Raw genomic sequence first — 26,156 nt, forward strand, 5'->3', positions numbered from 1 at the left:
GCCCCCATTGTTCCTCAGCTATGGGGGGAGAGGTCACCACACAGGGAGTACACCCTGTCTGCCCAGCCCTTGTGCATCCAGACCCCCATACCCAAATCCACTGCACCCAGAACCCCTGCCCCACCAAGCCCCCTGCACCCAAACCCTCACCTTGCTGATCCTCACCCCCTCTGCACCCAGGCCCCCTCGCCGAGTCCCACACCCTGCATCCGGACCTCCATCCCTGCACCCAGACCACTCGCCACTGAGCCCCCTGCACTCAACCCCCCCCAGCGACCCACCTCTGCCCCTGCATCACCCAGACAAGCCTCCCATAACCAGACTCCCTACCCCACTGAGGCCCAACTAACTGCACCCAGATCTCCACCCCAAGTCTCACAACACCCGGACCCCTCCCGCTGAGCCCTCCACACCGACACCCCCCCCCCCTGAGCTCCAAACACCTTTGCTTGGACCCCTTCACAGAGTCCCATTCCTCTTGCCCTGGAACCCTCCAATGAGCCCCTGTGCATCCAGATCCCCTGGCGCCTGCACCCAGATTGCCCCACCCAGAACCTTCTCACCCCACACCAAGCCCCTCCACACTTGGGGCTTGAACCTGCCTGCCCCACACATGGATTGGGGGCCAGGGCTTGACTTGTGTGCAAGACTCTGTCCCTCTCCTTTGCTATCTTGGTGCACCCGGCGTGCAGGGGGACAGGGCCCCACGGGGGATGTCAAGGTCAGGTGCAGCCTTGCCAAGTATGTGTGTGTGTGCGGGGGGGCTACAGGGTGATTCTCCACCTCCGTGCAGCCACTGTACCTTCTCCCTGCACACTCATCTCCTCTTGCACACTCAGCACTGCCGCACTGGAGCTGCCACATTTATTTATTGATAAATAAAATGCACAGAATTGTAAACTATTGTGCACAGCATTTTAATTTTTTTGGTGCAGAATTCCTGCAGGAGTAAACCTCGCCCCTCCAGGCAAACTCTCCTTGCACACTTACCTCCCCCAAAAAGCAGCAAAGAATCCTGTGGCACCTTATAGACTAACAGACGTTTTGGAGCATGAGCTTTCGTGGGTGAATACCCACTTCCTCAGATGCATGTCATGTTAGTCTATTACTAACGTCTGTTAGTCTATAAGGTGCCACAGGATTCTTTGCTGCTTTTACAGATCCAGACTAACACGGCTACCCTCTGATACTTACCTCCCCCAGCACACCTCCCTTGCACACTCTCCTTTCCCAGTTAACCCCCTTGCACCCACATCCTCCTCATTGCACACGCATCGCTCCAGGCATACACGCAAATCCTAGAACACAACGCTTGCACACTCATTTTCCAGTGAAAGCACTTCCACGCTTGCACACTCGTCTTCTCTCGCATAATCGCTTATCACAGCACATGTCCCTTGCACGGTCAACTTTCCCAGTAAAAGACCTTGCACATACAGACCTTTCCCCTTTCACACTTACCTCCTCCTGCACACTCACCTCTCCCAACACGCACCGCCCTTGCCCGGGCACGCTCCTCCTTGCACGCCCCACGCGCGTTACCCTGTCTGGGGCTCTGGAGCAGCCCATTCCTGGCGTAGGGGTGTGCGTTCACCCCCCTTCCGGGGGTGGTTCGCTCCATCATGCTGGGCCTCAGGAGGGAGGGGCAGGGCCGGCTTTTAAAAGGGGCAGTGTCGTTATCCCGGTTTGTGGTCCCCACCTAAGGGAGACCCTGATGGGGACATCCAGAGCGCCGCCCCCCCCCGCGGGGAGGGCAGGACTCCTGGGTTCTGTTCCCAGCTCTGGGAGGGGAGTGGGGTCCAGTGGTTAGAGCGGGAGAGGGCCCCAGGACTCCGGGGTTCTTCTATCCCGGGCTCTGACATACAGCCCCAGCTGAGCCGCCCCTCCCCTTGTCTGTGCCTCAGTTTCCCCCCTGGAGGGGACCAGCTGCTTTTCCCAGCGGGGGGGCTCGCAGCTCCGCTTTGCACATGCCGGGGGGGGGGCTGCTGTTGCCCTTTTAAGGCCGTGCAGGATTTCGGCGCCAACCGAGGCTCGGTGCCGCCGCGGGAGCCCGGGTCGGGTAGGGGGCGCGGGGGGCTCGTGCGGGGGGGCTGAGCCGGGGGGTTGGGGTGGGAGTGGGGGGGGGCTGTGCCGGGATTTGGGGGGGTTCCGGATGGGGGGTATGAGCTGAGATGGGGGGTGCTGGGGGTTGGGGGGCTGAGCTGGGGTTTGCGGGGTTCCGGATGGGGGTATGAGCTGAGATGGGGGGTGCTGGGGGTTGGGGGGTGCTGGGGGGGCTGTGATGGGGTTTGGGGTGGGAGCGGGGAGGTAAGTTGGGGTTTGGGGGGTTTCCGGGGTGGGGGGGCTGAGCTGGGGTTTGCGGGGTTCCGGATGGGGGGGCTGAGCTGAGATGCGGGGGGTTGGGGGTTCCTGGGGTGGCAGTGGGCGGGCTGAGCCAGGCTTTGGGGGGGTCCCCAGGGCAAGGCTATGCTGTGTTATTTTTTGTAGGGGTTACTATGGGGTGTGTGTCTGGGCAGAGATTTTTGGGGGTGTTGAACCAGGGATTGGTGCATTCAGATCACGAGGTGCTAGTGGCAAAAACTGGGCCGTATTTTTCCGCCCCCCCTCCCCCGGCCTGGTCATCAGCTGCCCTCCTCCCCCCCAGAGGTGGCTGCCTTCTGGTGGGTGCCCCTGTGAGCGCGTAGGTGGCCGCCATGTGGGCTGCCGGTGCCTAGCAGTGGACAGTGTTGTTGGGGGGGGGGGTAAATCCCAAGCAATGGGGTTGGGGGGGGCAATCTGGGAGCCAGACCCTGCAGCTGCACATGGCTTTTGCTGGTGTTGAACGCCCCATGCCCTGCGGGGAGACGGGGATGTTTTAGGGCCCCAGCAATAGCGAACACCTAGGTAACGATTTCCAGCCAGTCCCCGGTTTTCCAGCGCTGTGATGGGGGGAAACCCGCCCTGTAAAATCTGAACCCCGAGTTCTCCACTGCTGGATGAGGGTGTGAGTTTCCCAGCTGCATCCCAGGGCCCTCGAGCCAGCGGCGCTGGGATCTCTGGGGCCGAGGGCACGTGGCACACAAAGCACGTGTCCCCACTCGGCTGGCGTGTCGGGTCCTCTTCACCCCGCCTGGGGTCCTCTTCACCCCGCCTGGGTGCCACCCCGTGCTGCCCGGCTGACGCTCACCATGGCTCGAAGTGGGCCGTGTTCCTGAGCCTTCGCGCCGGGCCCTGTGCAGCGGGGATCTCTGTGAGAGCTCACGCTGGCTCCTCGGCGGGGGGGGGTCATCTAGACAGGCATGTCGGCCAGTTGGAGCAGCAAATTCCAGAGGCTGGGGAGCATGCGAGGAAGTGGGGGGATAAACCTGGCAGTGCTGGGCCTGGTTCTGGTTCTGTCTGGGCTGGAAGCAGGCCAGCTGTGGGTCCTGGGTGTCTGGGGTGCTGGGTCCCTGCTCTCCAGGCCCGTTTGCAGACACTGCCCCCCCACTTCGCTGGCAGCAGCTCTGCCCTGGAGAGAGGGATGGAGGGGAGTGAATACAAGGAGCTGATTTACACACAGCTGCCTCCTCAATTCAGCCCCGCAAGGCTGGTCTGGCATCTGGATAATCAGGGATAGGGGGTATAAACTGCCTGGCCCCCATGAGATCAAGGAGCCAGCGCCTTGATCCGCTGCAAGGGAGTCCCTAGGGGACAGTCGTGGGGCTGCTAGGGGCAGTTTCTTCCTGACCCCCAGTTTGCTGCATGTCCTGGAGCTGCCAGGTTGCCGGGCCTCCGAGAACGGCAATTTCTCCTCTCGCTGTCCTCAGGAATGGCTCCCCCGGCTAGCCGCTGCCCGTGGGGCTGGGGTCCTGGCTGCCTGGGGAAGCTGGACCCGTGTAAAGCGCTTCCGTTTAACCGGCGGGTGGGCACTCCGGTGTCGGTGTGGCTGAAGTGTGTCCCCAGAGGGTTTGGCTGGAAGCGGCTCTTGGACCGGAACCAGAGCCTCCTTCCAGTGGCTGGCGCCCGTTTAACTAACCTGCTTCGAACCAGCGCAACGCTTTCTCGTGGAGGAGGGAGCTGGGAGGGGGGCAGTGGAGATGGGGCCCGGATCAGAGCTGCTGTTCCCCCTCCCCTCGGCACCGTCTCATGTGGCCCGGGGAGAGGCAGTTTCACGGGGCAGGGAGGGGGTTGCCAAGCAGGCCAGGCGCCGTGGAGCCAGGCCCATGTGCGGCGGTGGCGTCCCTGGGCTCAGGTGCCTCGTGCGCTCGGCAGGCCTCACGCTGCGCCTCGTGACCCATTTATTTCAGCCTCTGTTAACAGAGCCGGGCTGGGGCTGGGGGCAGGAGAGGAGAGCGTCCATCCCCGCCAGGTCCCTTACACAGCGCCGCATCGCCGAGAGGTGCTGTCTGTCACGATCATCCCCCCCTCGCTGCTGCCCCGAGGCAGTGGAGGGCTGCTTGTGGGGGGCTGAGGGGTAGTCGACAAAGCGGGGAAGTGGAAACTGAGGCCAGCTAGATGTTAGAGGCGCCACCCCCTCATCCGACTTTGCTTTTCCCCCACTAGAAATGTTGGGTCAGGTCCCTGGGAGCTGCCGTCACCTCAGCTAGAGCTCTGGCCTTGGAGCAGCCCACTAGGGGAAACTGAGGCTGCCTTTCCCAACAGGGGGATTGGTGGGGCCCTGGCACCAGCCCAACCCTTCCACATGGGGGTCGGAAGAGCTGGAGGCCCTGGGTGGGGGGCAGGATGCCATGGCTTTCTGGGGGCACCTCTGAAATCCCCGGCCTTGAGCTGGGGCAGGCTGGTGAGGCTCCAGGCCAGGGGAGCGCCTGGGGCAGGCTGGTGTCTCAGCCGCCTTCTGGGGCTCAGACTGAAGCAGGAGGCGGGTGATCATCATCCACTTCTTGTCTGGCTGCCCGCCCCACGGGGTGATTTAATTGGGGAAGGGGGGCCAGTCTAGTGGCTAGAACGGGGTGGGGGAGGAGAGCCAGGACTCCTGGGTTCTCTTCCCACCTGTGTTCACTTCAGCCCCCTAAAGCGGGTGTAAATCCCCTTGCTGGGGGGTCGGCTGGGTTTTCCCCTTCCCAAAGCTCTTCTTGCTGGCACTGGTGCCTTTTGCCTGACTCCTCGGGCGCTAGGTGCCGCGGCCCGGCCCGGCATGGGGCATCAGGCTGAGGTGCACGCAGCCAGGGGGTGAAATATAAACTGTCTAGCTGTGGGGAGGGGGTGTCCCCGCTCCCTGACACAGTGACCCGCTTTAGCTTGGCCAGCCCCTCCCGGGCCAGCCTGGCCCCCCTCGGACAGCGGTTGGGAAATGGGTTAGCTCGGGTGGTGCTTGGGAGAAGTGGAGCAGTTGCATAAGTGAGTTATGTGATGTGACAGCTGCCGGGGGTGGTGCTGGTGCGCTGCAGAGTGGGGGGCGCAGGAGGGAGGGGAAGCCAAGGCCTTTTTTAGGGCGGACGCCGGCAGCAGAGTTCATCTGCCGAGATCTGTAGGGCGGGTGGGGGCGGACTGGTGGAGCACCTGGGACGACCAGTTCTGTGAGTGTGCGCTGGGGCGGGGGAACCGGCTGGGCTGGAAGCAGAAAGGGGGTCGCAGGGAAAGGAGGCATGGGGCGGGGGGGGGGGGGTATCCTGGAGCAAACACTGCTCTGGATGGTGCAGTTTTTCTGCCGGCCCAGCCTGGCTCTGGAGGTCAAGCGCTCTGGTTGCCTCCCTCCTGGGCCCTTAGATTCACGTCTGTACTGGAGCGAAGGGGGGGCTGTTCCCCTGGGGGGGTGTCACTCCTGAATCTTGGCCGCTCTTGCCCGCTGTCGGGGCTGCCTTGGGTTGGGGCTCAGCAAAGGGAGATGATGATGGGTATAAACCAGCCCTGGCCAGGCTGCATCAGCCGGGGGACCATCTGGCCCGGTATGCCGTCTCCGCTGAGGGCAGGTGCAAAGGGCCGTTTCCTTCTGACCCTGGTAGTCAGTGGGTGGATTGTGCCCTGGAGCAGGACAGTTTCTAGCCTGGCCAAAGCTCTTGGCTGTTTTTTAATGCCCCGTCCTGCTCCGTGCTCGACCTCGGTGATCTCCAGTGGCTGAGAGTTCCGCAGGCTCACGGTGGCTTTGGGGATGGAGTGGGGAACAGCCTCTCCTCGTCGCTAGTTTGAATTTGCCTATTAGAAGGACAGCCTGGTTGTGACACACGTAGCTAATAGCCAGGCCCCCGGCTCTGGGCGGGGAGTGAGGGGTTGAGTGGGCAGAGCAGGGAACTGGGAGCCAGGACTCCTGGGTTCTTCCCTTGACTCCTTGTGTGATCCTAGGTGGGTCGCTTCCTCTGCTGGGGCACTGTGTCACGGTAGCACCCGGCTAGGAAGCAGGAAGCGTCCTGACCCCGAACCACTGGGCTGTGGGGAATGTCAGATGCTGTGCTCCGGGGCAGGGAGTGAATTTCCCTGTGACTGGGCTGCTGCCAACAGTGTCTGTAGGGACGCTCCTATCCTGGGGGCGGGGGTTCTGCAGCTGGGCCCCAGCGTGTGGGGGGGTTAGGGGAAGCCGGAGGTGCAGATGGGGAGGAGAGAGGCTGGGTGTGGCATGGCACGAGCTGCAAGTGCCTTGTGCTCCCCAGGCTGCACCTCTCTGAGTGGGAAACTGAAGGATCCTTGATGTTTGGGAGAAGAGGGGGGGTCGGTCCTGGTTTCCACCCCGCTTCTCCCCGCCAGCTGTCACGTGTCTCCATCTGCCAGGGAGCCGGCTCCGCGTTGCTTAGCAGGCCACCTGAGCCTGCTGCTTTTGTCCTGGTCTCCAGGGCACCGTGCGCTGCTTCCATAGCAACTCCCCCGCCGGCAGCCGGGTCGTGGCGGGAGGGCTCCTCCCCAGAGATGGGTGCCGGGGGCTGGTCCCCCAGGCTCGCGCTCACTGCTCATTCCAGCGCTCAGCAGCTCCCCAGTGCCTGCCTGTGCTTCCGCCCTCAGCGGGGTCTTCTCGCTGCTGGGTTCATGGGGAGCGGGGACTAGTGGTTAGAGCAGAGGAGCCAGCAGCCAGCACTCCTGGGTTCTGTCCCTGGCTTGGGAGGGGAGTGGGATCTAGTGGTTGGTTGGGGGCAGGGGGGGTTGGGAGTTGGGATTCTTGAGTTCTACTCACGAGCTGTGTTCCTGGATCACTGCATGACCCTTGATATGTCACTTAACCTTGCTTTGCCTCAGTTTCCCCACTTGGTCATGGAGGGAGAGTGATCCCCCCCCCCAACCCCTCATGGCTGCTAGCGAAGGGTTCGGAGACCCTGGGGTGGCTGGTGCTGTAGATGTGCGAAGTGCTGGCGCGAGGGGTGGGGCTGGCGGTTCCAGTGCTGGGGTGTGGTGGGAGGCCTTACTGGCTCTGTCCTTGCAGGTTTCGCTCTCTGTCCGCTCCCTCTTCCGGCCGGGCTGGGATTTATGGACTTGTACATGATGAACTGCGAGCTCCTGGCAACGTGCAGCGCCCTGGGCTACTTGGAGGGGGACGTGTACCACAAGGAACCCGACTGCTTGGGTATGCCAGTGAGGGGCCAGCCCAGAATGGGGGGCAGAAGGAGAGACTGTGGGGAACCAGTCCCTGGGTGGAAAGATCCCCGGCTCACCAAGTCAACCCAGGAGGGGATGGGTGGTTTGGAGCCGCTCCCCAAGACTCCTGGGTTCCAGTCCCTTCTCCTCTCCGTGCCTTGCTTTTCCCAGTAGGGGGGTGCTGACTGACCCTTTCCCCCTCACTGGGTGCTTGAGATGCTTCTTAAAAGGGTAGCGACCCCCAACTCTGCCCTTTTCCTGACCCCAAAGGGAGAAGTGCCCCACCTGAAGGATGTTTCAAAGCGGCTTCTGTCCCAGCCACTATGTGGTCCCTTTGGATGCGCTCAGCTCTAGGGGGGGAGGAGACCGGTCGCTTGTGTGGGTGGGGCCGGGACTCTGCGTGGGTGGGGCAGAGAAGCTGGGCAGGGTGCTCTTGGGGGTCACACCCTCTGCTCCCCCCCTCCCCCAGAGAGCGTGAAGGATTTGATCCGGTACCTGCGCTATGAGGATGAGACACGGGACGTCCGGCAGCAGCTGGGCGCGGCCCAGATCCTGCAGAACGACCTGCTGCCCCTCATCACCCAATACCTGCAGGACAAGCTGCTCTTCGATGCTGTTGTCAGGTACAGCCCCACGGCGTCCACTCCCAGCCTCTGGGCTTCTCCGCCCAGTCCCCTCAAGCCACGTGGCTAGCATCTCTTCGGGCGGGGGGCGGGGAGGAGTCTTGTAGCTACAGTGTCCATACTGCTCTGGGCTCTCATCGGAGGAGGCAGACGCAGGAAGCTGTAGGACCCTGTGGCGGGTAGTTCCACAGTCTGGGACAATCTGTCTCCCCCAAGCGGGAGCGTTGCCTGGGTCCTGAGGAGCAGAGCTGGTGGCCCCAGTCTGTGTTCTGGAGCTCCGGTGGTGGCGGTGCCATGGGCTGGGCTGGGAGCGGAACCCACAGCCCTGGGATTGAACCTGGGACCTCTGGATCTAAACGGATGCTAGTGGCCCAAGGGTGCAGCAGGCTCGTTGGCCTCCAGGGGGCACTCTGCTGGATCCTGCATCTGGCGAGGAGTCGCCCGAGAGCTGGGTGGCTGCGCCCCGGGGGAAGGGTCTTCACGATGCCAGAGGCTCCTGCCATGTCTGTGTGTCGTTTTCCTCCCTCCGTCTCCCCCGACAGGCTGATGGTGAACCTGACCCAGCCAGCCCTGCTCTGCTTTGGCAAAGTCCCGCGCGACCCCGGCTCCCGGCACTGCTTCCTGCAGGTTGTGTCCTACCTGCAGGCCTACAAAGAGGTGAGGCTGCCTCCTCCCCCCCGGTCCTCCCCCCCCCCCCGATAACAGGACTGTGGGGAAGGGGGGCAGCTGCCCACATCCCAGTGGGCGGTGAGCCAAGGTGGCCCTGTTAGTTAAAAGTAGCCACCTGTCCCAATCTGACATGGGGCTGAATGGATGAGTTGGGTCACAGAGATCTATGGGTCTTTCCAGCCTTGGATGCCCCCTTCATGCCACCGGGAGGAGCAGGGGGCCCGTGGACTTTGGAATGACCAGGAAATCCGTGTCCAGGTGCCCGGAGTGAAAATTGCTCTTCTCCGCCCCCGGCTGGCTGCTCCCCCCTAGAGCTGGCTGCCTTTTACCAGGGCTGCCTGCACCCTGGAGCCGGAGGGGCGGGTACAAGGCCTGTCTGTCCTTAAGCTCCCCCTGCTGCCTCTGCATCAGCCAGTGTCCCCCCCGGCATCCCAGGGCCATACCCCTCCCGCCCCATGCCACCGGGGACGCTCTCCTCCCGGCGCCAGCCCCTTGCCCTAATGCTGTGTTCTCCCGCCAGGCGTTCGCCAGTGCGAAGGTGTTTGGGGTGCTGAGCGAGAAGCTCTACGACCTGCTGCAGCTGGTGAGTGTGGCCCTGGCATGCAGGGCAGGAGGTGGGAGGGGGCGGCAAGGGGACTTTAGCACCCAGCTAGTTGCCATGGGAGTCAAGTTCCTAATTCCCATAGGCCCCTGTGGGAGTCCCAGCCGTGTAGAGTGGACCCCAAACCTGCCCCCGGGGACCGAGATGAGCTGGGAGGCAGCAGGTTTCCGTGGGCCCATCACTTTCCGTCAGTCGCTTTCTCACTGGTGTCGTCCCCCCCCAGGACTGGGAGCAGAGGCAGGAAGAGGACAACCTGCTGGTGGAGAGAATTCTGCTGCTGGTGCGGAACGTGCTTCATATCCCCACGGACCCCGAGGAGGACAAGGTAATGGGGGGGCGGGGGCTGATCCCCCTGGTGGGCAGGGGAGGGGTCTCCATCTCCTTGCCCTGTGTGGCTGGCGAATGGCCAGCAGCCTGGCGTGAGGAGGAGGGCTGGGGGGAGCTGCCCCTACTGGAGGCAGCCTGGGAGGGTTAGGGGGGGCTTGTCATCTCTTGCATTCGGTTCTCGTCCCTCGCTCCCCGCTTGGGGGAGAGGCAGCGAGTTCCGGGATCTCCCTGCTGGGACGCCGTGCCCTGGGGAAGGGTGGGAGACCCAGGGAAAAGCCAGGCTCTGCTCTTGTGTGGCGTGGGCTCCCCTCGGTGGCTGGGCGGTAGCCAGGGGGAGGCTGGACGCTGGGCCCCTGCCTCATGCTCAGCCCCACACCTCTCCCCTTGTGCCAGAGCGTGGACGACGACGCCAGCACCCACGACCGGGTGCTCTGGGCCATACACGTCAGCGGCATGGACGACCTGCTGAAGTTCCTGGCCAGCTCCTCGGCCGAGCAGCAGTGGAGCCTGCACGTGCTGGAGATCATCTCGCTGATGTTCAGGGACCAGGTGAGCCCGGGTGGGGAGCAGGGGGCCCGAGACAGGAGGGCACCTCCCCCCCGTCCTCCCCGCTGCTCCCCTGGGTTGGGAGCTGGCTGGATTAATCCACATCCAGGGGGGAAAGCGATGCATGTTTGTTTTGGGGGGCAGAACATACAGCAGCCAGTTATGCCAAGGGGCTGGGGGACGACACCTTTGTGCATGGGGGTGTTGGTGTCTCTCCAAGAGGCCCAGCACGGAGCCCCTGGCTGCTGGCCTCGCCACCCCACCCACAAGGGGTCTCAGCAGGGCCCAGGGCCTTCACCCTGCCCCCCAGCCTGGTAGAGTGGTGCCAGCTGGGATACGTTGCCCTTCCTCCTCCTCCCCCCCCCCTCGGCCGGTGGAGCGGTGCCTGCTGGGATACATGGTCCCTCCCTGCCCCCCGGGCCAGTGGCCGTGTTGTAGGATGGGGAGGTCACCAGCCTGCTGTCCCAGCAGGATCCGGAGCAGCTGGCGGCCACGGGGCAGGCCCGCCCGGCCAAGGAGCAGGCGGCAGACGTGAGGGACCTGGAGGTGCTGCGGCAGGGGGAGCTGGCGGAGAGGAGGAGCCGGGCGTTCCAGCGAGGGAGCAGGTGAGCAGGGGTTGCGGCTGGGGCAGGCTCCCTGGGGCAGGGGGAGGGAGGCTAGGGGATCAGGTGCCTCCCCTCGGAGAAGTGGGCTCAACACTGGCCGGGCCACATGAGTTTGGGGCTCCATACGCCATCTAGGTCTCCAAGGTGGGCTGTTTGTGCAGTGGGCAGCCGCTAGCAGGGGGCTGTGGGTCAAGTTTCGGGGGGAGCCCAGGGTGGGGGTAGCAGGGGGCTGTGGGTCGCGAGTGAGAGGCACCAGCAGAGCTGTGGGGATGGGGGGAGCCCAGGGCGGGGGTAGCAGGGGCTGTGGGTCGGGAGTGAGAGGCACCAGCAGAGCTGTGGGGATGGGGGAGCCCAGGGCGGGGGTAGGAGGGGGCTGTGGGTCAGGAGTGAGAGGCACCAGCAGAGCTGTGGGGATGGGGGAGCCCAGGGCGGGGGTAGCAGGGGGCTGTGGGTCGGGAGTGAGAGGCACCAGCAGAGCTGTGGGGATGGGGGAGCCCAGGGCGGGGGTAGCAGGGGCTGTGGGTCGGGAGTGAGAGGCACCAGCAGAGCTGTGGGGATGGGGGAGCCCAGGGCGGGGGTAGCAGGGGCTGTGGGTCGGGAGTGAGAGGCACCAGCAGAGCTGTGGGGATGGGGGAGCCCAGGGCGGGGGTAGCAGGGGGCTGCAGGGGCACTGAGCCGTTCCAGAGCTGCTCTGACCCACCCTTGTCCTGCCCCTCAGTTCAGAGGACACCGGGCTCCTGTGTGCCAGAGGCTGCTGCCTTCTGGGGGGGGCACTGCAGCTCATCTTCCTCCTCCACACACACCTGGCTCACCCCAACCTCTGTCCCCCCAGGCACTCCCGGTTCGGCGGCTCCTACGTGGTCCAGGGGCTGAAATCCATCGGCGACAGGGACCTTGTGTTCCACAAGGGGCTGCACAACGTAGGTGCCTTCCCCTGACGCCTGGCCGGCCTTACCAGGGGGAGGGGAGCTCTGTGTACGGTGTGGGGGGGGTGACGGATGGGGGGCTCTCCCTTGGGAGCTGAGGAAGAAGCAGGGCCGGAGGAAGGCAGCAGAGACTGTTCCGACTGCTCCGCGGTGGCCCGAGGCCGTTTGGATCCCATGTGCCTGGGGGCTGGGACGTAGATCCATGTGGATCCATGACAGAGCGATTGGGACTGGGGTGGGGGGGATGTTCCTCTCCTCACTCTCTTCCTCCCCCTCCGCAGTTGAAGGAGCACAGCCACGACCTGGGCAAGGAGCCACGGCGGGTCCCCAAGCGCCGGCAGCCGGCCCGGGAGGCAGAGCCCCGCCGGCGCTCGGCCCTCAACGTCCGCCTCTTCCTGCGGGAGTTCTGCGGGGACTTCCTGGAGAGCTGCTACAACCCCCTCATGCGCCTGGTCAAGGTGAGCGCAGGCAGCGGTCGTGGCAGCACCGGGCCCCCCGGTCCTGGCCCCGCTGCTGGGCAGGCGCTGCGCTGCGGGGAGCCTCTGACCCCAGGCTGGGCAGCTTTCCCTGCCCTGGGGGGGCAGCTCAGGGGTTGGCTATTCAGCATCACTAGCTCCAATCCCATCAGCGCCCCTGGAGCAGCGTGGGAGGGTCTCGGAGGGTGGGGGCTGGGCAAGAGGGTCCCTGCTGCCCCCCTGAACCTGTACGCGCTCCCCAGGACCAGCTGCTCCGGGAGAAGAGCCAGCAGCACGATGAGACCTACTACCTGTGGGCCGTGGCCTTCTTCATGGCCTTCAACCGCGGCCGGCACTTCCGGCCCGAGCTGGTGTCTGAGACGGTCAGCGTCCGCGCCTTCCACTTCATCGAGCAGAACCTCACCGCCTACTACGAGGCCATGCTCCTGGACAAGCAGGAGGCCACGTCGTGGGCCAGGCGGTGAGCAGGGGGCCCGGCCACCCCTCTCCACCGGGCCTGGGGGGTGCTGAATGGAACCGGAATGGCCAGTGCAGGGAGGGAGTGGGGTTTAGTGGTTAGAGCTGGGGAGGGCTGGGAGCCAGGGCTCCTGGATTCTATCCCTCGTTCGGGCAGGGGAGGGGGGATGTCTAGTGGTTTAGAGAAGGGGGTGGAGCTAGAAGCCAGGATGCCTGGGTTCTTTCCCCAGTTCTCAACTCCAGGAGTCCTTGGTTGACTCCCTTCACCTTCTGCCTGTCACCTGCACATTACCCTCCCCAGGGGGGCCACGTCCTGCCCCTCACACACACACCTGAGCTAGGTGCCCAGCGTGGCTGCCCAAGGGGTGGGGAGGGCACTCTCTGACTAGCCTCTGCTCCGTGCCCAGAATGCACCTGGCCCTGAAGGCCTACCGGGAGCTGCTGACCACGGTACAGGAGATGGATCGCTCCCCGGACGAGGCCGTGCGGGACAGCAGCAAGATCATTAAGAGTGAGTGCAAGGGCCCCCTTCCCCTCCCCCCCGGGCACTCAGCCCCCGCCCCCACCCCTTGGAGCTAGCGGGGGAGGGTGCACTTAACTGGGGCTCACAGCCCCTTGGTACTGGGCCCCCCAGCTATGATATGGGGCAGCGTGGTCATGGCTGCCCTGGGGCTGGATCAAGGGCAGGCCCCATTCCCCACTGCTCTGAGCCAGCCAGTCCCCACCCAGGGGCCGGATTGGAGCTGGCACCCCTAGAGGAGAAAGGCCTGGTGCCCCATCTCCTACCCCCTTCCCCCAAGCCAGCCAGTCCCCTGCCAGGCTAGGGCACTTGCTCACTCTCCACCCCACCCCACCCCCCAGATAACATCTTCTACCTGATGGAGTACCGGGAGCTCTTCCTCGCTCTCTTCCGCAAGTTCGAGGAGAGCCGCCAGCCCCACTCCTTCCTGCGGGACCTGGTGGAGACCACCCACCTCTTCCTCAAGATGCTGGAGGCCTTCTGCCGGGGCAGGAACAACCTGGTGGTGCAGGTAGCTGGGGGTTGGGCTGAGCTGTGGGGGGGTTGTGTTTGGGGGTGGGCTGGGCTGGAGGGAGGTGCTTCGGGGAGGGTTGTGCCTGGGGTGGGGGCACCTGGTTATTTGCCCCCCTTGGACAGAGGGAGGTGCCCCTGATCTGAGCCAGGGCCATGCTAACTCCTCTCTCCCCTCCGGGTGTGTACTCGGCCCCCACATTTCCCCACCAGCTGCCGCCAACTCTCCTTTACCTGGCAGTCACTCCTAGTGGCCAGCGGGGGGCGCCAGAGGCTCGGCTTCCTGTGCCCCTTGGGGCAGGGGCTTGGGTCCTGGGGTCTGCCAGCCGTATGGGGGGAACACGGGGGGGCCTCTCACCGCGCCGTCTCCTCCCTGCAGAGCAAAAGGGTGAGGAGGAAGAAGCAGCCCCGGGCCGGCCGGGCAGCCCCCCCTGCACAGCCCTGCGCCCCCCAGGAGCTGGAGGAGCTGTGGCCCAGCCTGGCAGAGCAGCTCAGCGCCTGCGCCCAGGTAGGAGGGGGCCGCGCCTGGGGTCCCTGCGGGGTCTGGGTCGGGGCTGCCCCACGTTGGCACTGCCTGTGGCTCCCAGGGGAAAAGGCCCAGTGGGCCACGCTAGGTGGCAGGGAGTCTGTGGGGGCCCCCCCCAGGCATGGGCATCTGGGGCAACCGTGAAACGGCAGCTGTATCCCCATAGTGTTGGTGGGGCAGGACAGGTGCCTGTCCCCAGGGGCCAAGGTGGGCTGAATCTGGGGGGGTGCTGTTCTGGGGGGGCTGAGCCTGGGGGGCCTGGTTCAGTGAAGGTAGGTGGCATTCTCGGGGGGCTGGGCTCAGTGGGCTGGTGCCCCCCTACTTGGGGCCAACCCTCCAGTGGGACATGGTGCTGTTCTGTGGTACCTCCGTGGACAGGGCTGGATCTGGCCCCTCTGCCAGGCACTGAATCACCCCAGCCTCTCCCCTGCCCCCCACTTCCCTGCCAGGGGGCTCAGCCCCTCCCGGAAGACGTGGTTCCCTTCGACGCTGCCTCGGAGACCCCGGTGGAGGAGCAGCGAGCAGAGGCCATGGTGCGCATCCAGGACAGTCTGCTGGGCCGCCAGGCGCCGGCCGCCCTGACTCTGCTCCGCTCTGCCAGGTATTGCCACCAGCCCCGCTGGGGGTCACCAGGGCGATGTTCCCACCTCCCCCCCCCCGGTCCTTGGTGCTGGGGGGCGATGGGGACCCTGTGCCCTGGCCTGGGGGAGCCCTGGCCAATGGGGCACGCGGGGGCCTCTCGCTTCCCCAGTGCCCCGGCCCGACCTGTCTGCGTCCCCTTCCCAGGGAGGTGTGGCCCGAACAGGATGTGTTCGGCTCCCCGCAGGCGGCCCTGGAGGAGGAGATCCAGCTGCTGAGACAGATCCTCTTTGCTCCACTTCCTCGTGAGTGTCCTTGCCAGGGGATTGGGGGGGTCATTTGGAGGGGCTCCTCTCCCATCACCCCAGTGCCCCCCCCCACAGCCTGATGGCTCAATCCAGCCATTTCCCATCCGGGGCCCCATTCACCCCTGAGTGCCCGGGCTGGGCGTGGGCAGGCCCCACCGTGGGGTGCTGAGCGGGCAGCCCTGGGGTAAGGAGCCGGCTGTGTGTGCTGCTGGCGCCGGGTCCCCGTCATCCTAGGGTGTCTGGACATCACAGGCCAAGCGGCGCCTGAGGTCGAGGAGCCGGGGGAGGAGGAGGAGGAGGAAGAGGAGGTGGAGGAAGAATTGGCGTCTGTCCAGGTGTCAGAAAAAGAGTTCAACTTCCTGGATTATCTGAAACGGTGAGGGGGCCGCGCTGGTAGGAGGTCGGGTCAGGGCAGCAGGGCTGGGACACCCTCTCTCCAGGAGTCCAGCTGGGCTCACAAGCCCCCTACCATGTAGGTCGAGGTGCCCTGGGTCCTATCGCTGGGCGCAGTGAGCCCCTGGGCTGGGCAGAACATCTTTGGCTGGCAGGCGCTGTCACCCTGCAGGGTGACTCTAGGGCATGTGAGGGGCAGGCAGGATTCCTGGGCTCTGTTCCTGGCTCTGTGTGGCTTTGAGCAAGTCGTTTCCCTGCTCTGTGCCTCGGTTTCCCCATTCGATATAGGGAGGCTGATCTCTGCCTCTTGGAAGCTAAGCCGGGGGAGTGGGCTGGGAAAGGACCCTGTCCCTCCGCTGAGCTGTCCCATGATCCTTTGCTCACCTGTGTATTGGGGGCTGGCGGGGGGCCAGGTTTGCCAGCACCAGCGTGGTCAAGGCCTACGTCCTGCTGCTCCGGGGCTACCGGCAGAACAGCGCCCACACCAACCACTGCGTGGCCAAGATGCTGCACCGCATTGCCTGCGACCTCAAGATGGAGGCGCTGCTCTTCCAACTCTCCGTCTTCTGCATCTTCCGCCGCCTGCTCAGCGACCCCTCGGCCACGGCCTACAAGGTGAGGGGCCCCTGGGGAGCCGCCTCAGTGCCCGCCCTTCACCAGGCTACGCCTGCGTCGCCAGCAGCGAACGGCCAGTGCCGGTGAGAGGGGCCTCCAACCTCCACACTCCCTTTTGAGCTGCTCTATGCTAAGCCCTTCTCCCTGCAGACCTGGGGAAGCAGAGAATCCCCATGATGCCGTGCGTAACCTTCCTCTCCCCTCTGCCGCTTGCGCTGTGCTAGCCTGTTACACTCCAGCTGCGGAGATAACAGCCCTGCTACTGCTGCCCCCAGTGGAGCTGCTCTGTTGGCCCAAGCAGTCCAGGCCCGTGTGTTCAGTCCAGAAAGGTTCCCGGCTTGGTGCTGGGGAAAGGGGGGTGTTGATGGCGCCGCCAGGCCTCTAACCTCCCTCGCCGTCCCAGGAGCTGGTGACCTTTGCCAAGTACATCTTGGGCAAGTTCTTTGCCCTGGCAGCCACCAACAAGAAGGTCTATGTGGAGCTGCTGTTCTGGAAGAGCACGGCCACCGTGCGAGAGATGACGGAGGGCTATGGCTCACTGCAGGAAGGAGAGGGGTGAGTCTGGGCTGAAGGCTGCCGGCTTGAAGGAGGCCCTGGGATGGGTAGGAGTGAAGGGTCTAAGCCCTCTCTGTTACCCGTATTCTTGGCCCTGCCTGCTGGTACTTTAGAGCAGCCTTGGGGCTGCTCTAGTGTTGCTCTGCTTCCCCTGGTACAGTGCACGCTTTGCTAAGGCAGGGGCAGCACCCTGACACCAGCTGCACACAATCCGCAGGAGACCCTGCACACGGGGGTGGTTCTTGGGGGAGGGACACTGGCACCCCATTTAAGGCCAGTTTGCAGGATAGTGACCCTAGGGCAGGGCGTCCCTCCTCCCCCACCCCACGTGCTGCAGGCAGCTAGAGCCCCAGGGTCCCAGCCAGGGAGGGAGGGGTCTCCAACTCCAGCAGCACCTCACCGGGTCTCTGCTTCCCCCAGCTCTGGTGCCCGGAGGGCCCCCAAGTGGACTCCACAGGAGGAAGAGGAGCTGCGGGAACTGTACCTGAAATACAAGGGAGTGGAAGGTACTAGCTTGTGATTGACCCGCTGGGGCCTCTGGGTTTGGGGGAGCTTCCCAGGACTCCTGGGTTCTGTCCCAGCTCTGAGAGGGGAGTGGGGGCGTTTTCTGTAACCGCACCCTGGCCTCTCCCTAGGCACGGATGTCGTCGGCAGCATCCTCACACACCTGCGGGCAGCCGGCCGGACCCAGAAGCAGGTCGTCAAGCAGCTGGTGCGGCTGGGGCTGGCGGAGAGCGAGAGGGATTTCCCGCAGGAGAGGTGGGTGCCCCCGAGCCTCTCGGGTGCTGAACGGCAGGGGCTGGGGGGGCCAAAGGGGAGCCCCGAGCCGGCCTCAGAGTGAAAAGAACCCAGCGTCCATGCACAACCTAGGCCTTGACTCAGGGACTCTGCGTGGCAGGGACAGTAAATCCCTTGCTCTCTGCATGGAGGGGGGGTATCCGGGGGAGGTGGGCACTGGGGTGAGGGGACTAGGAACCAGGACTCCTGGGTTCCATTCTCGGCTGTGTCACTGATGTGCTGTGACCAGGGGGAGTCCCTCCCTGTCCCAGCGCATTGCGATCCGTGGTTGGGGGGCATGGGGACTGGGAGTCCCTCCTGCCCCTGAGCACCTGTGTTCTGGCCCAGGAAGGGGACGCGTCTCGTGCTGTGGACGGAGGAGCAGGAGCTGGAGCTGCAGCGGCTCTTCGAGGAGTTCCAGGATGCAGACGGTGAGTGGGGGACCCCGGGAGGCAGAACAGGGGCTGGGAGCAGATTGATCGAGGGGGCGGGTCTCTGATCAGCTGGGACTCATCAACCTCCTCACCCCCTCGTATCTCTGCGCCCAGTGTAATAAAAGAGCTCTCCAGCCTGATGCAGAATCTCTCTGCCCCCGGCAGATATCCTGGGTAACATCATGAAGCACCTCACAGCCAAGCGCTCCAGAGCCCGCATCGTGGAGAAGCTGCTGAGCCTGGGGCTGGTGGCAGAGCGCAAGGAGCTGTACAAGAAACGCAAGAGGAAGCCTGGCCTGCCTGACACGGTACTGCACTGTTTGGGGGGGGTGCAAACCCATTGCCCCTGCTGGGAGGGGTGGTCAGAGGGTAATTTCCCCCCCCCCCAGTCCTGGGTTCCCCCTCGCACCCAGGTCTTCGTGCTCACCTGGCTGTGTAGAACCATTCCCCTCCTGTTTGTGTGGGATGTTTCCGTGGCGCTGAGGCCCATGGCGGGGGGGGCTCTGAAGGCGCCCCCCTGCCCTGGGGATCCCTTTCCAAATGGGTGTGGTTGCCTTTGCTGGCTTCTCTGAAGAGGTCCCCAAGCACTTTATAGACCCTGATCCACCCCCAGCCATGCCCTGTCCTGAGGGCGGGCTCCGAATTGTACACATGGGGAAACCGAGGCACGGAGCAGGGCGTGGGTGGGGAGAGAGGCATGACTCAGATGTTGAATCTGTGGCAGAGCTGGGGATAGAACCCAGGAGTCCTAGCTCCCAATTCCGCCCCTCACCCAGCTCTAGCCTTCTGGACCCTTCTCCTTTATGATCAGATGCACCCATGAGTTTGAGCTGGGCACTCTCTCCTACCCAGCTCCCCCCCTCCTCCCCCGATGGAGCCCAGGCATATGACTTTACCATAGGACCCCCACCCCCCGCTCTTAGCATATGACTTTACTGTTGCTCCCATCCCTTCCAGAGTGAGGACAGATCCCTGTGGGGTGTGGCTGGCCGAGAGGACTCTGCAGAGGAGGAGAGCGACAGCGAGGAGGAGGAGGCCTGGGAGGAAGGGGGCTCAGGCGACAGGGCCGTGGAGGGGCACTGGGCGCAGGACAGCGAGAACCAGGTGGCTCTGGAGCAGGACGTGCAGGGCCTGGCACGCTGTCTGAGGCAGGGAGGTGAGGAGCATGCTGGCTCCCCCAGTGGCAGCAGTGGGGACTGCACCCATGAGCTCCTACTGCTGGCCTGGGGAGCTGTGGGGTGGGGCATGCGCGGGCTGTTGCTTGGCTGGGGACCACTGGGCCTCTGTTGGGGGTGGGATGGGGGGGCAGCGAATGCCAGCTGCCTCAGCTCCTTGGCCCAGACACACACAGGTTAAGGCCTGTGCCCGCACTGTCCCCCCAACCCCAGAGAGTGCAGCCCCACGGCTCCTTAAAGAGGCCCCGTCTGCCCCGTGAGCTCTGGGCCAAGGCCGACCAGGCCCCACTGCCCACTTGTGAGTCTCCAGCTCGGTGTGTTCCTGGGGGCCACCTCTCACCTCCGCCCTCCCTTGTGCCCACAGGCCTGGCTGGCTCCTTGCTGTGGCTTCAGAACTGCCTCAACCGAGCGGCCGAGGACCGGGAGGAAGATGGTTAGTACCGGGGTGGGGCAGGATCGGGGCTGGGAGGGTGGCAGGTGCCGGGCATGGCCCCTACCGTGCTCGGGAGATGGTGGCAGCTTCTCCCCGGGCTCCAGAGAGCAGCAGTGCCACAGGGGAGGTCCCGAGGGGATGGCTCGTGTATGGGATCTGTTCCCTCCTGGGGGCACCCCAATACCAGCAGGGGTGAGGTGCGTATGGATCCCCTCCTTGGCCCCCAAGAGCATCTCCCCTATGCTGCGCTGACGTGGGCCCCACCTGGCGTTGCCCGGTTTCGAAGGATCCTCCGACTGTAGCCCCGACCCCCAGCTCCCATGCGCGGGGCGGGTTCATCCTCACAGTGCCCCCTGTCCTCAGGCACTGCCCAGTCTGTGCCCTTGGTGCCGCTTTTGGAGGAGAACGAGGATGCCGTGGAGAACCAGGGGTTCCAGAAGTTGCTGCGGAAGGTCGGGGTTCGGGCCCCAGCTAATGAGCAGGTAATTACACCCCATCACAGAGTCCCCGGGGGATGCTCGGGAACTGCTCCCTACGAAGCCAGGCAGGGCTCTGGGAACCTCCTCTCTTGGAGCAGACTGGCTCCAGGGCCAGGCGCTGACACGGCTTCACCTTCCTGGGTCTGACCCGGGAGCATTCAGCCTCCCCTGCCCCTCCGTGCGCTTCCCACAGTGAGTCCGCCTGGGCGGGGTCCTGGGGCAGCCAGGGGGCCCTGCCCCCCAACTCCGCAGCCAGACGTGACTCTCAGCCATCCAGTAACACAGAAGGTTTATTAGACGACAGGAACACGGTCCAGGGCAGGTCTTGCAGGTACAGACAACAGGACCCCTCATTCAGGTCCATCCTGGGGGGAGGAGGCCAGAGCCCCATCTGGGCCCCCTTCATTTCCCCAGCCAGCTCTGAACTGAAACCCCCTCCAGCCCCTCCTCTGGCCTTTGTCTCTGTCCCGGCCAGGAGGCACCTGATCCCTTCGTTCTCCAACACCTTCAGTTGGCACCTTGCAGGGGAGAGGCCCAGGCCATCAGGAGACAGGGTGTCGGCCATTCTCTGTGCAGACACAATCGCCCTGGCCCCCTAGGGCTCTGCAACAATCCCACCCCCTTATCCCACTGCCTAGAGACTTACGAACTGCATAGGGGAAACTGAGGCACCCACATAGTATTCAAAGAAAACATTCCCCTGCCTGCCTCTCTCTCTCTCACACACACACACACACACACACACGTGCGCACGCTGCATTGTGAGGGGGGCTGGTATGTGCCCTGGGGGGGAAAGGAAAGGATGTTTTTAGGGGGAGTCCAGTCCAAGTAGTGGGGAGGCAGGGATGTGGGCACAAAGACTGGGAGACACCCCACACACACATGAGCGCCCCCCCCTCAGGCTTTGCCTGGCACTAACACTCCCCGCCCCCTGCAGGAATCCTTCTGGCGCATCCCGGCCAAGCTGAGCCCCAAACAGCTCCGGCGCGCGGCTGCCTCCATCGCCCAGGAGGAGCCTGAGGGGGAGGAAGGCTGCCTGGGTGGGCCGGATTCCGGCCCAGAGCAGAGAGCCCAGGCCCTGCAGACCTTGCGGCTGGCCCGGAGGAAGAGAGGGACCCCAGCCGTGCCAGGTGATCGATGGGGGGATGTTGGCCTGGGAGGCTGCCCCAGGAGGCAGTGGACAGGCTGGGCAGTGGGGTGGGCGTGGGGGGACTGTTGTGTTGCTCAGTTGTCCTTTCCTTCCCCCCTCATCCCCACACACACTGATGCTTTCACTTTCTTGTCCTATTTTAGAGGAGGAAACACCTGGCCCGAAGCAGCCACCAGTGTCCCCAGGGGCTGATCTGGAGAGGTGAGTCAGGAGTGGTAACCCTCTCAGGCTCTGCACCCACACAGGACTCCTAGGTTCCTTCCCTGGCTCTGGGAGGAGGAGTGGGGCCTGGTGCATTGGAGCGAGGTGGGACTGGGAGCCAGAACTCCTGCCTCTGACTCCCTGCTGCCTTGGGAAGTCCTTGCCCCTCTGTGCCTCAGTTTCCCCATCTCTAACAGGTAATGGTGCCCCACCCAGGGGAGCTGAGGCCTAGTGTTCATAGGGCGCTAGGCTGGGGCAGGGAGCTAGGTGTCGGGGGTGCCCCTAATCCCTTCCCCCATCATTGCAGGGACCCTCCTGTCCAGCCGCAGCTGGGCCCCAAGCGGAGCCGCGTGATCCACAGCGACGATGATGAGGACCCCGAAAGCCGAGGTCTGTGAGTGCCTCCCTCTGCTCCTCCCTGCAGCCTGACTGGCGCTGGTGGCAGCTGCTGTCCTGGGGCTCCCTGGGGCAGAGCCAAGTGGGGCCCCAGGTGCCTCCTGCTCTCGGGAGGGTGGGGGGAAATAGCCTCTGTCTGCGTAAGATGGGCTGAGTGTGGGCCTCAGCTGGAGGGGGGTATGGGGGGGGCAGAGAGGGCTGAGCCAGGATGGGGGTGGAGGACTCAGCCCTGAGGTCCCTCGTCTGTTCTCCCTTTCAGCTGAGGTGCCAGTTCTGCCGGACCCCAGCTCGGCCGGGGAGGGGACACGGCCCCCCCGCTGGAGGAAGCGCCTGCGGATCGAGGAGGAGGAGGATTAAAGGAGTGTGGCCAGACACACATACCCCCTGCACATTGCCTTGGCCTGGGCCCCCCCAAAGGCCCCTCCACACTGCTGGCGAAACCCAGCTGCTTCGGACATGCAAACGGGGGCGGAGGGAAGAGCGCTGGGGCCAGGCCATAGGGGGCCACAGATGGGGTGGGGGGAGGACACTGAGAAGCCAGCCCCTGCCCCTTCCTCGTTCCTTTTGCTTGTAGTCGTCTCCCCCCCCCCGAGTGGTCACTCCCCCCCAACCCCAGGGGGGTGATGCGGTTTGAATTGGGTTCTGTGTTCCAAGGTTTAAGTGTCTGTCACCCACAAGGTGGTGCCTCCCTCCCCCCTGCCCATCAGCTGCTGGTGTCGGCAGGGTTAAAGGTCATAGCTGAACAGAGCAGGGGCGGCCCACCATGTGCCCCCCACCCCCTGGCTCATTTGCCACCCGGCCTGGGGGAGTTCTGGGGGGCCTTATTCCCATTCCTCATCCCCCAGCCCCGTTTGACTTCCAGCAGGAGTGAACCCCCCCGACCCCTGCTTTGTTTGCTGTGTTACTGCAAAGGGACAAAGGCCAAAATTAAACCGACTCAACTTTCCCTCTTGTGTGTGTGTGTGGGTACACACACGTGCCAGGACTCCGGGGTTCTGGAGGGGAGCAGAGCCCTGTTGTTCTCACCCCGGCTTCAATCTCCCCTCCCTAGAGTGCCCCCAGGCTGGTTCTCCCCCCTCCCCCCCCCCACACACACTAGAGCTGGCTGGGAGGGGCCCTGGCCCAGCCTGATAACATTGCGGGTGGAGGGAGGGTGTTGACTTTTTGTAACATACGCAAATGGGGCCCAGAGACCCTGGCCTGAGCCCAGCCTGGGCCTTCCCCAGATCTCTCGGCCCCTGTGGCCTTGGCAGCCCGTGGGCCCCACCTTACCCTGTGTCGGCCGTGCCCAGCGGTCGCCCTGCCAGGGACGGGGCAGCCCCCAGCCAAGGCACTGCTGCCGAGACAGGGCATGGGGGGGCTGCAGGCTGGGAGGGGGGGCAGGGACCCGAGGGTCGAGGCTGTTGCAATCTGCTGCCTGATAAGGAATCGCCAGGCCTGGGCGAGGGCTATAAAAGGGGCCAGGCAGGCTCTGGGCCAGGCATCCTGCCCTCCGCCTGGCGCCCAGGAGCTCCTGATCTCTGTGCCAGGTGAGTGGAGGCTGCAGCCCCCCTGCCTCGGTGGTTTGTCCCCACTGATCCTGGAGCCGAGGCCGCTGCACGTTTACACGAGGCCTTCGCACCAGTGTTGGTCTCCAAACCCCAGCAGGGCGTGGGGGGGGCAGCTCTGTCATTGGGGGTCAGAGGGAACTGCTGTGGGCGTGCAAATCATTGCCACTGAGCTGGGTGGGGGGAATGCCCCATTTGCCCATGGTGGGGGAGGAGTGGAAGTTGCCTGTGTCAGTCGCACACTGAGTCATGTGGACCAATGTGGCTGAGCTGGGGGGTGGGGGCATTTGCCCCCTGTCCTGGGCTGCTGCTGTTGGCAGAGGGGGGGCTCTTCTCCCCTCTCAGGCAGCTCAGTGGGGGAATGGCCAGATTGGTGCCCACCAGCTTCACTCTTCCCTGGGGGCAGGGGGAGAATTCCCCCCTGGTGCGTCATCCGACCCCCCCTCCGCCCCTTTGCCTCCAGTTTAGTGCAGCTGCCACAACATTGGGACCTGAGGACTTGCTTTGCTGCCTGAACTCATCTATGTTGGGGGAACCTGCCCCCTCCATCCTTGGTTCCTGGGAGCCCTGGCCTATGGCCCCCCTTGGGGGTTCAAAGGGACGGCCAGTGCCCCTCAATCCCAGCCTGCAGTCCCCTGAACTCCCCTTCTGATAATGATGCCTGGTTCTTCCCTCGCACGTTGCGCTGAAGTGCTTTACTATGGGGAAACTGAGGCCCAGGCAGAGCTGGGACTAGAAATCAGGCCTCCCACGTTCCAGGCCGGTGTTGTGTCTGCTAGGCTCCGCTGCCCCCCACAGCTCTGCGGTCACCCTGACCCACAGTCTCCTCCCCCAGCCAGACACCATGCATTTGAACCCCGTTTCCAGCGGCCAAAGGCTGGTCCCTTGAGCCTGGCTGTGCCAGTAGACGGCATCCCCTGCCAGAGGGTCTCCTGGTGCAGGGAGGGGCTCCAGATTCTTGTGTCTGTGACGTGTCCTCCTCACTAGGGTCTGTGCTGCACACCCGAAGGACCGGCCCACCATGCACCAGCCACTTCTCTGCTGCTGCCTGCTGCTGCTGTGCCATGAGCTCCATGGGCACCGGCTGCCCCCCACGGTCCCAGGGGGAGGCACCGCTGGGACTGTCAAGCCCCCAGGGACGGAAGTCATCCCCCTCCCTGCTTCTCCCGATGCACCCAGCTCCCATCAGGCTGCTGCCAGGGGGTTGCTTGACTCCCTCCTGGGGCAGCTTCCCCAGCCGGGACTCCCACGGATGGGGGTCTCCTGCCACAACTTGCTGCCTGAGGCCCTGGAGGGTTTCTCCCAGCTCCCGCCACTGCCCCAGACCCTCGCCAGCGCAGCCTTAGCCCTCTCCTTGCAAGGGGCTGGCTGCCCTCACCATGCTGAGGGGCTAGTGCTGCGGCTCTATGGGGCGGTGGGGGTGGATGATGCCAACGCGCTGCTGCTGGGGATAGCAGGACTCCCAGGCACCCCCAGGCAGGGCGGGAGAGGCAGGACCGCCCTGCTCTTCAATGTGGATCAGCTGGCAGGGCCGGGCCCCCGGCGATGCTCGGGCCTGGCCCAGCTTGACAGCTCCCTGCTGCTGGGCCCAGTGACCAGCACCCACGTCGCCTTCCCAGCCGCCGCCAGGGCCTGCCACAGGCTGGGGTCTGCCTGTGCCGGCGTGGCCTCCAACGGGACCACCTCCTTCTCGGTGATCGGACAGCCCGGTGCCTACTCCCTGCCGGGCCGCGGGGCCCAGGCCTGGCTGCACCGGTGCCGCTGGGCAGGGAGGAACCGGCGCGGGAGCCCGGAGGCCTGCAGGAGCGAGCGGGAGCGGAGGGTGCACAGCGTGCTGGAGTGGGTGCCCGTGGTCAGCACTTACTACAACGTTGGCACCAGCATCTACTACGCCTTCCAGAACTGCACGGCGCTGGCCAAGGAGCGGGGCATCGAGGCGGCCCTGGACCTGAGCTACGACGCCCTCGTGGTGCTCATGGGCGGGGCAGGGGGCAACGTGGGCCTCGGCGTCGGCATAGGGCTGAAGCCGGCCATCAAAGCGGGGGTGCGGTCTCTGATCAACTACTTCCGGCAGGTGGAGCCGTCTGCCTCCCCGTCCACGAGCTCCTCCAGCCCCGTCACCGCAGCCGGCTCCTTTGTGCCACCATCGGTCTGGGTGTGAATAAAGCGGGGCGCTGCCCATTCCTTGAGCCCAGTGCTGGTGTCTGTGATGGGGGCGGCGGGGTGCCGGGGAGGGGAGCTGCCTCACAGCCAGCCCAGATGCATGCCCAGCTGTGGCCTCCAGTGCAATGAGTTTGGTAGGTCTCAGCCCAGGCCCTGGTGGCCAGCTCTCTCAGCCAGTGGGCACGAGGGCTGGAGTCGCTCCGGTCAATTTCCAGCCCACAGCGGGGTGCTCTGGGGAGGAGGGAAGGACCCTGCCCACCCCATGCCAACTCAGCATGAGCTCTTGTGCTTGAAATCGATAATAGGCATCTGATCTGCCAGGGTTAGCCTGACCCAGGGCAGCCAACTGCCACGAGTCGAGTCTAAAGATCAGTGGGTCTCAAAGGGGCCGGCTGCCAAATTTCTCCCAGAATCATAGACTCCTAGACTAGCAGGGTTGGAAAGGACCTCAGGAGGTATCTAGTCCAACCCCTGCTCAAAGCAGGGCCAACCCCAGCTAAATCACCCCATGCAGGGCTTTGTCAAGCCTGACCTTTAAAACTACTAAGGAGAGAGATTCCACCACCTCCCTAGGGACCCATCCCAGGGCTTCACCACCCTCCAAGGGAAATAGTGTTTCCTGGTATCCAACCTAGACCTCCCCCCCGCAACCTGAGTCATGGACGACCCTGGGGTCAAATTGCCTCCTGC

The 26,156-nt window shown here is 64.5% G+C and overlaps 2 protein-coding genes across 3 annotated transcripts; both read left to right on the forward strand.

Annotated features, from left to right (window-relative positions):
• Window positions 1-1,824: 1,824 nt before the first annotated feature.
• Window positions 1,825-22,702, forward strand: TIMELESS (timeless circadian regulator). Of its 2 annotated transcripts, none has more exons than XM_030554681.1 (30): window positions 1,825-2,059; window positions 7,325-7,465; window positions 7,946-8,099; window positions 8,642-8,756; window positions 9,289-9,351; window positions 9,593-9,694; window positions 10,090-10,245; window positions 10,714-10,847; window positions 11,680-11,767; window positions 12,055-12,231; window positions 12,492-12,709; window positions 13,113-13,216; window positions 13,567-13,736; window positions 14,115-14,243; window positions 14,711-14,862; window positions 15,048-15,145; window positions 15,401-15,524; window positions 15,955-16,156; window positions 16,560-16,711; window positions 17,132-17,217; window positions 17,347-17,470; window positions 17,837-17,919; window positions 18,088-18,230; window positions 18,880-19,078; window positions 19,462-19,530; window positions 19,894-20,012; window positions 20,947-21,139; window positions 21,303-21,360; window positions 21,668-21,750; window positions 22,016-22,702. In XM_030554681.1, the coding sequence occupies exons 2-30, from the start codon at window positions 7,369-7,371 to the stop codon at window positions 22,111-22,113; spliced, it is 3,690 nt and encodes a 1,229-aa protein (XP_030410541.1). In that variant the 5' UTR covers window positions 1,825-2,059; window positions 7,325-7,368; the 3' UTR covers window positions 22,114-22,702. The 2 variants fall into 2 exon arrangements, with proteins under 2 accessions (XP_030410541.1, XP_030410542.1); XM_030554682.1 differs by lacking the exon at window positions 1,825-2,059 and adding an exon at window positions 6,502-6,893.
• Window positions 22,703-22,912: 210 nt separating this feature from the next.
• Window positions 22,913-25,492, forward strand: APOF (apolipoprotein F). Its single transcript, XM_030554696.1, has 2 exons — window positions 22,913-23,285; window positions 24,291-25,492. The coding sequence occupies exons 1-2, from the start codon at window positions 22,936-22,938 to the stop codon at window positions 25,462-25,464; spliced, it is 1,524 nt and encodes a 507-aa protein (XP_030410556.1). The 5' UTR covers window positions 22,913-22,935; the 3' UTR covers window positions 25,465-25,492.
• Window positions 25,493-26,156: the final 664 nt, after the last annotated feature.

The sequence above is a fragment of the Gopherus evgoodei genome, chromosome 3 (genome assembly GCF_007399415.2).
Source record: "Gopherus evgoodei ecotype Sinaloan lineage chromosome 3, rGopEvg1_v1.p, whole genome shotgun sequence".
NCBI classification, from domain to species: domain Eukaryota; kingdom Metazoa; phylum Chordata; order Testudines; family Testudinidae; genus Gopherus; species Gopherus evgoodei.

Coding starts and splice junctions, on each gene's coding strand:
- APOF (XM_030554696.1), top strand. CDS start 22,936: ATGGGGCCCAGAGACCCTGGCCTGAGCCCAGCCTGGGCCTTCCCCAGA. Junction 23,286..24,290: donor GCTCCTGATCTCTGTGCCAG/GTGAGTGGAGGC, acceptor CCTCCTCACTAG/GGTCTGTGCTGCACACCCGA.
- TIMELESS (XM_030554681.1), top strand. CDS start 7,369: ATGGACTTGTACATGATGAACTGCGAGCTCCTGGCAACGTGCAGCGCC. Junction 19,531..19,893: donor CGAGGACCGGGAGGAAGATG/GTTAGTACCGGG, acceptor CCCTGTCCTCAG/GCACTGCCCAGTCTGTGCCC. Junction 21,140..21,302: donor AGGGACCCCAGCCGTGCCAG/GTGATCGATGGG, acceptor GTCCTATTTTAG/AGGAGGAAACACCTGGCCCG.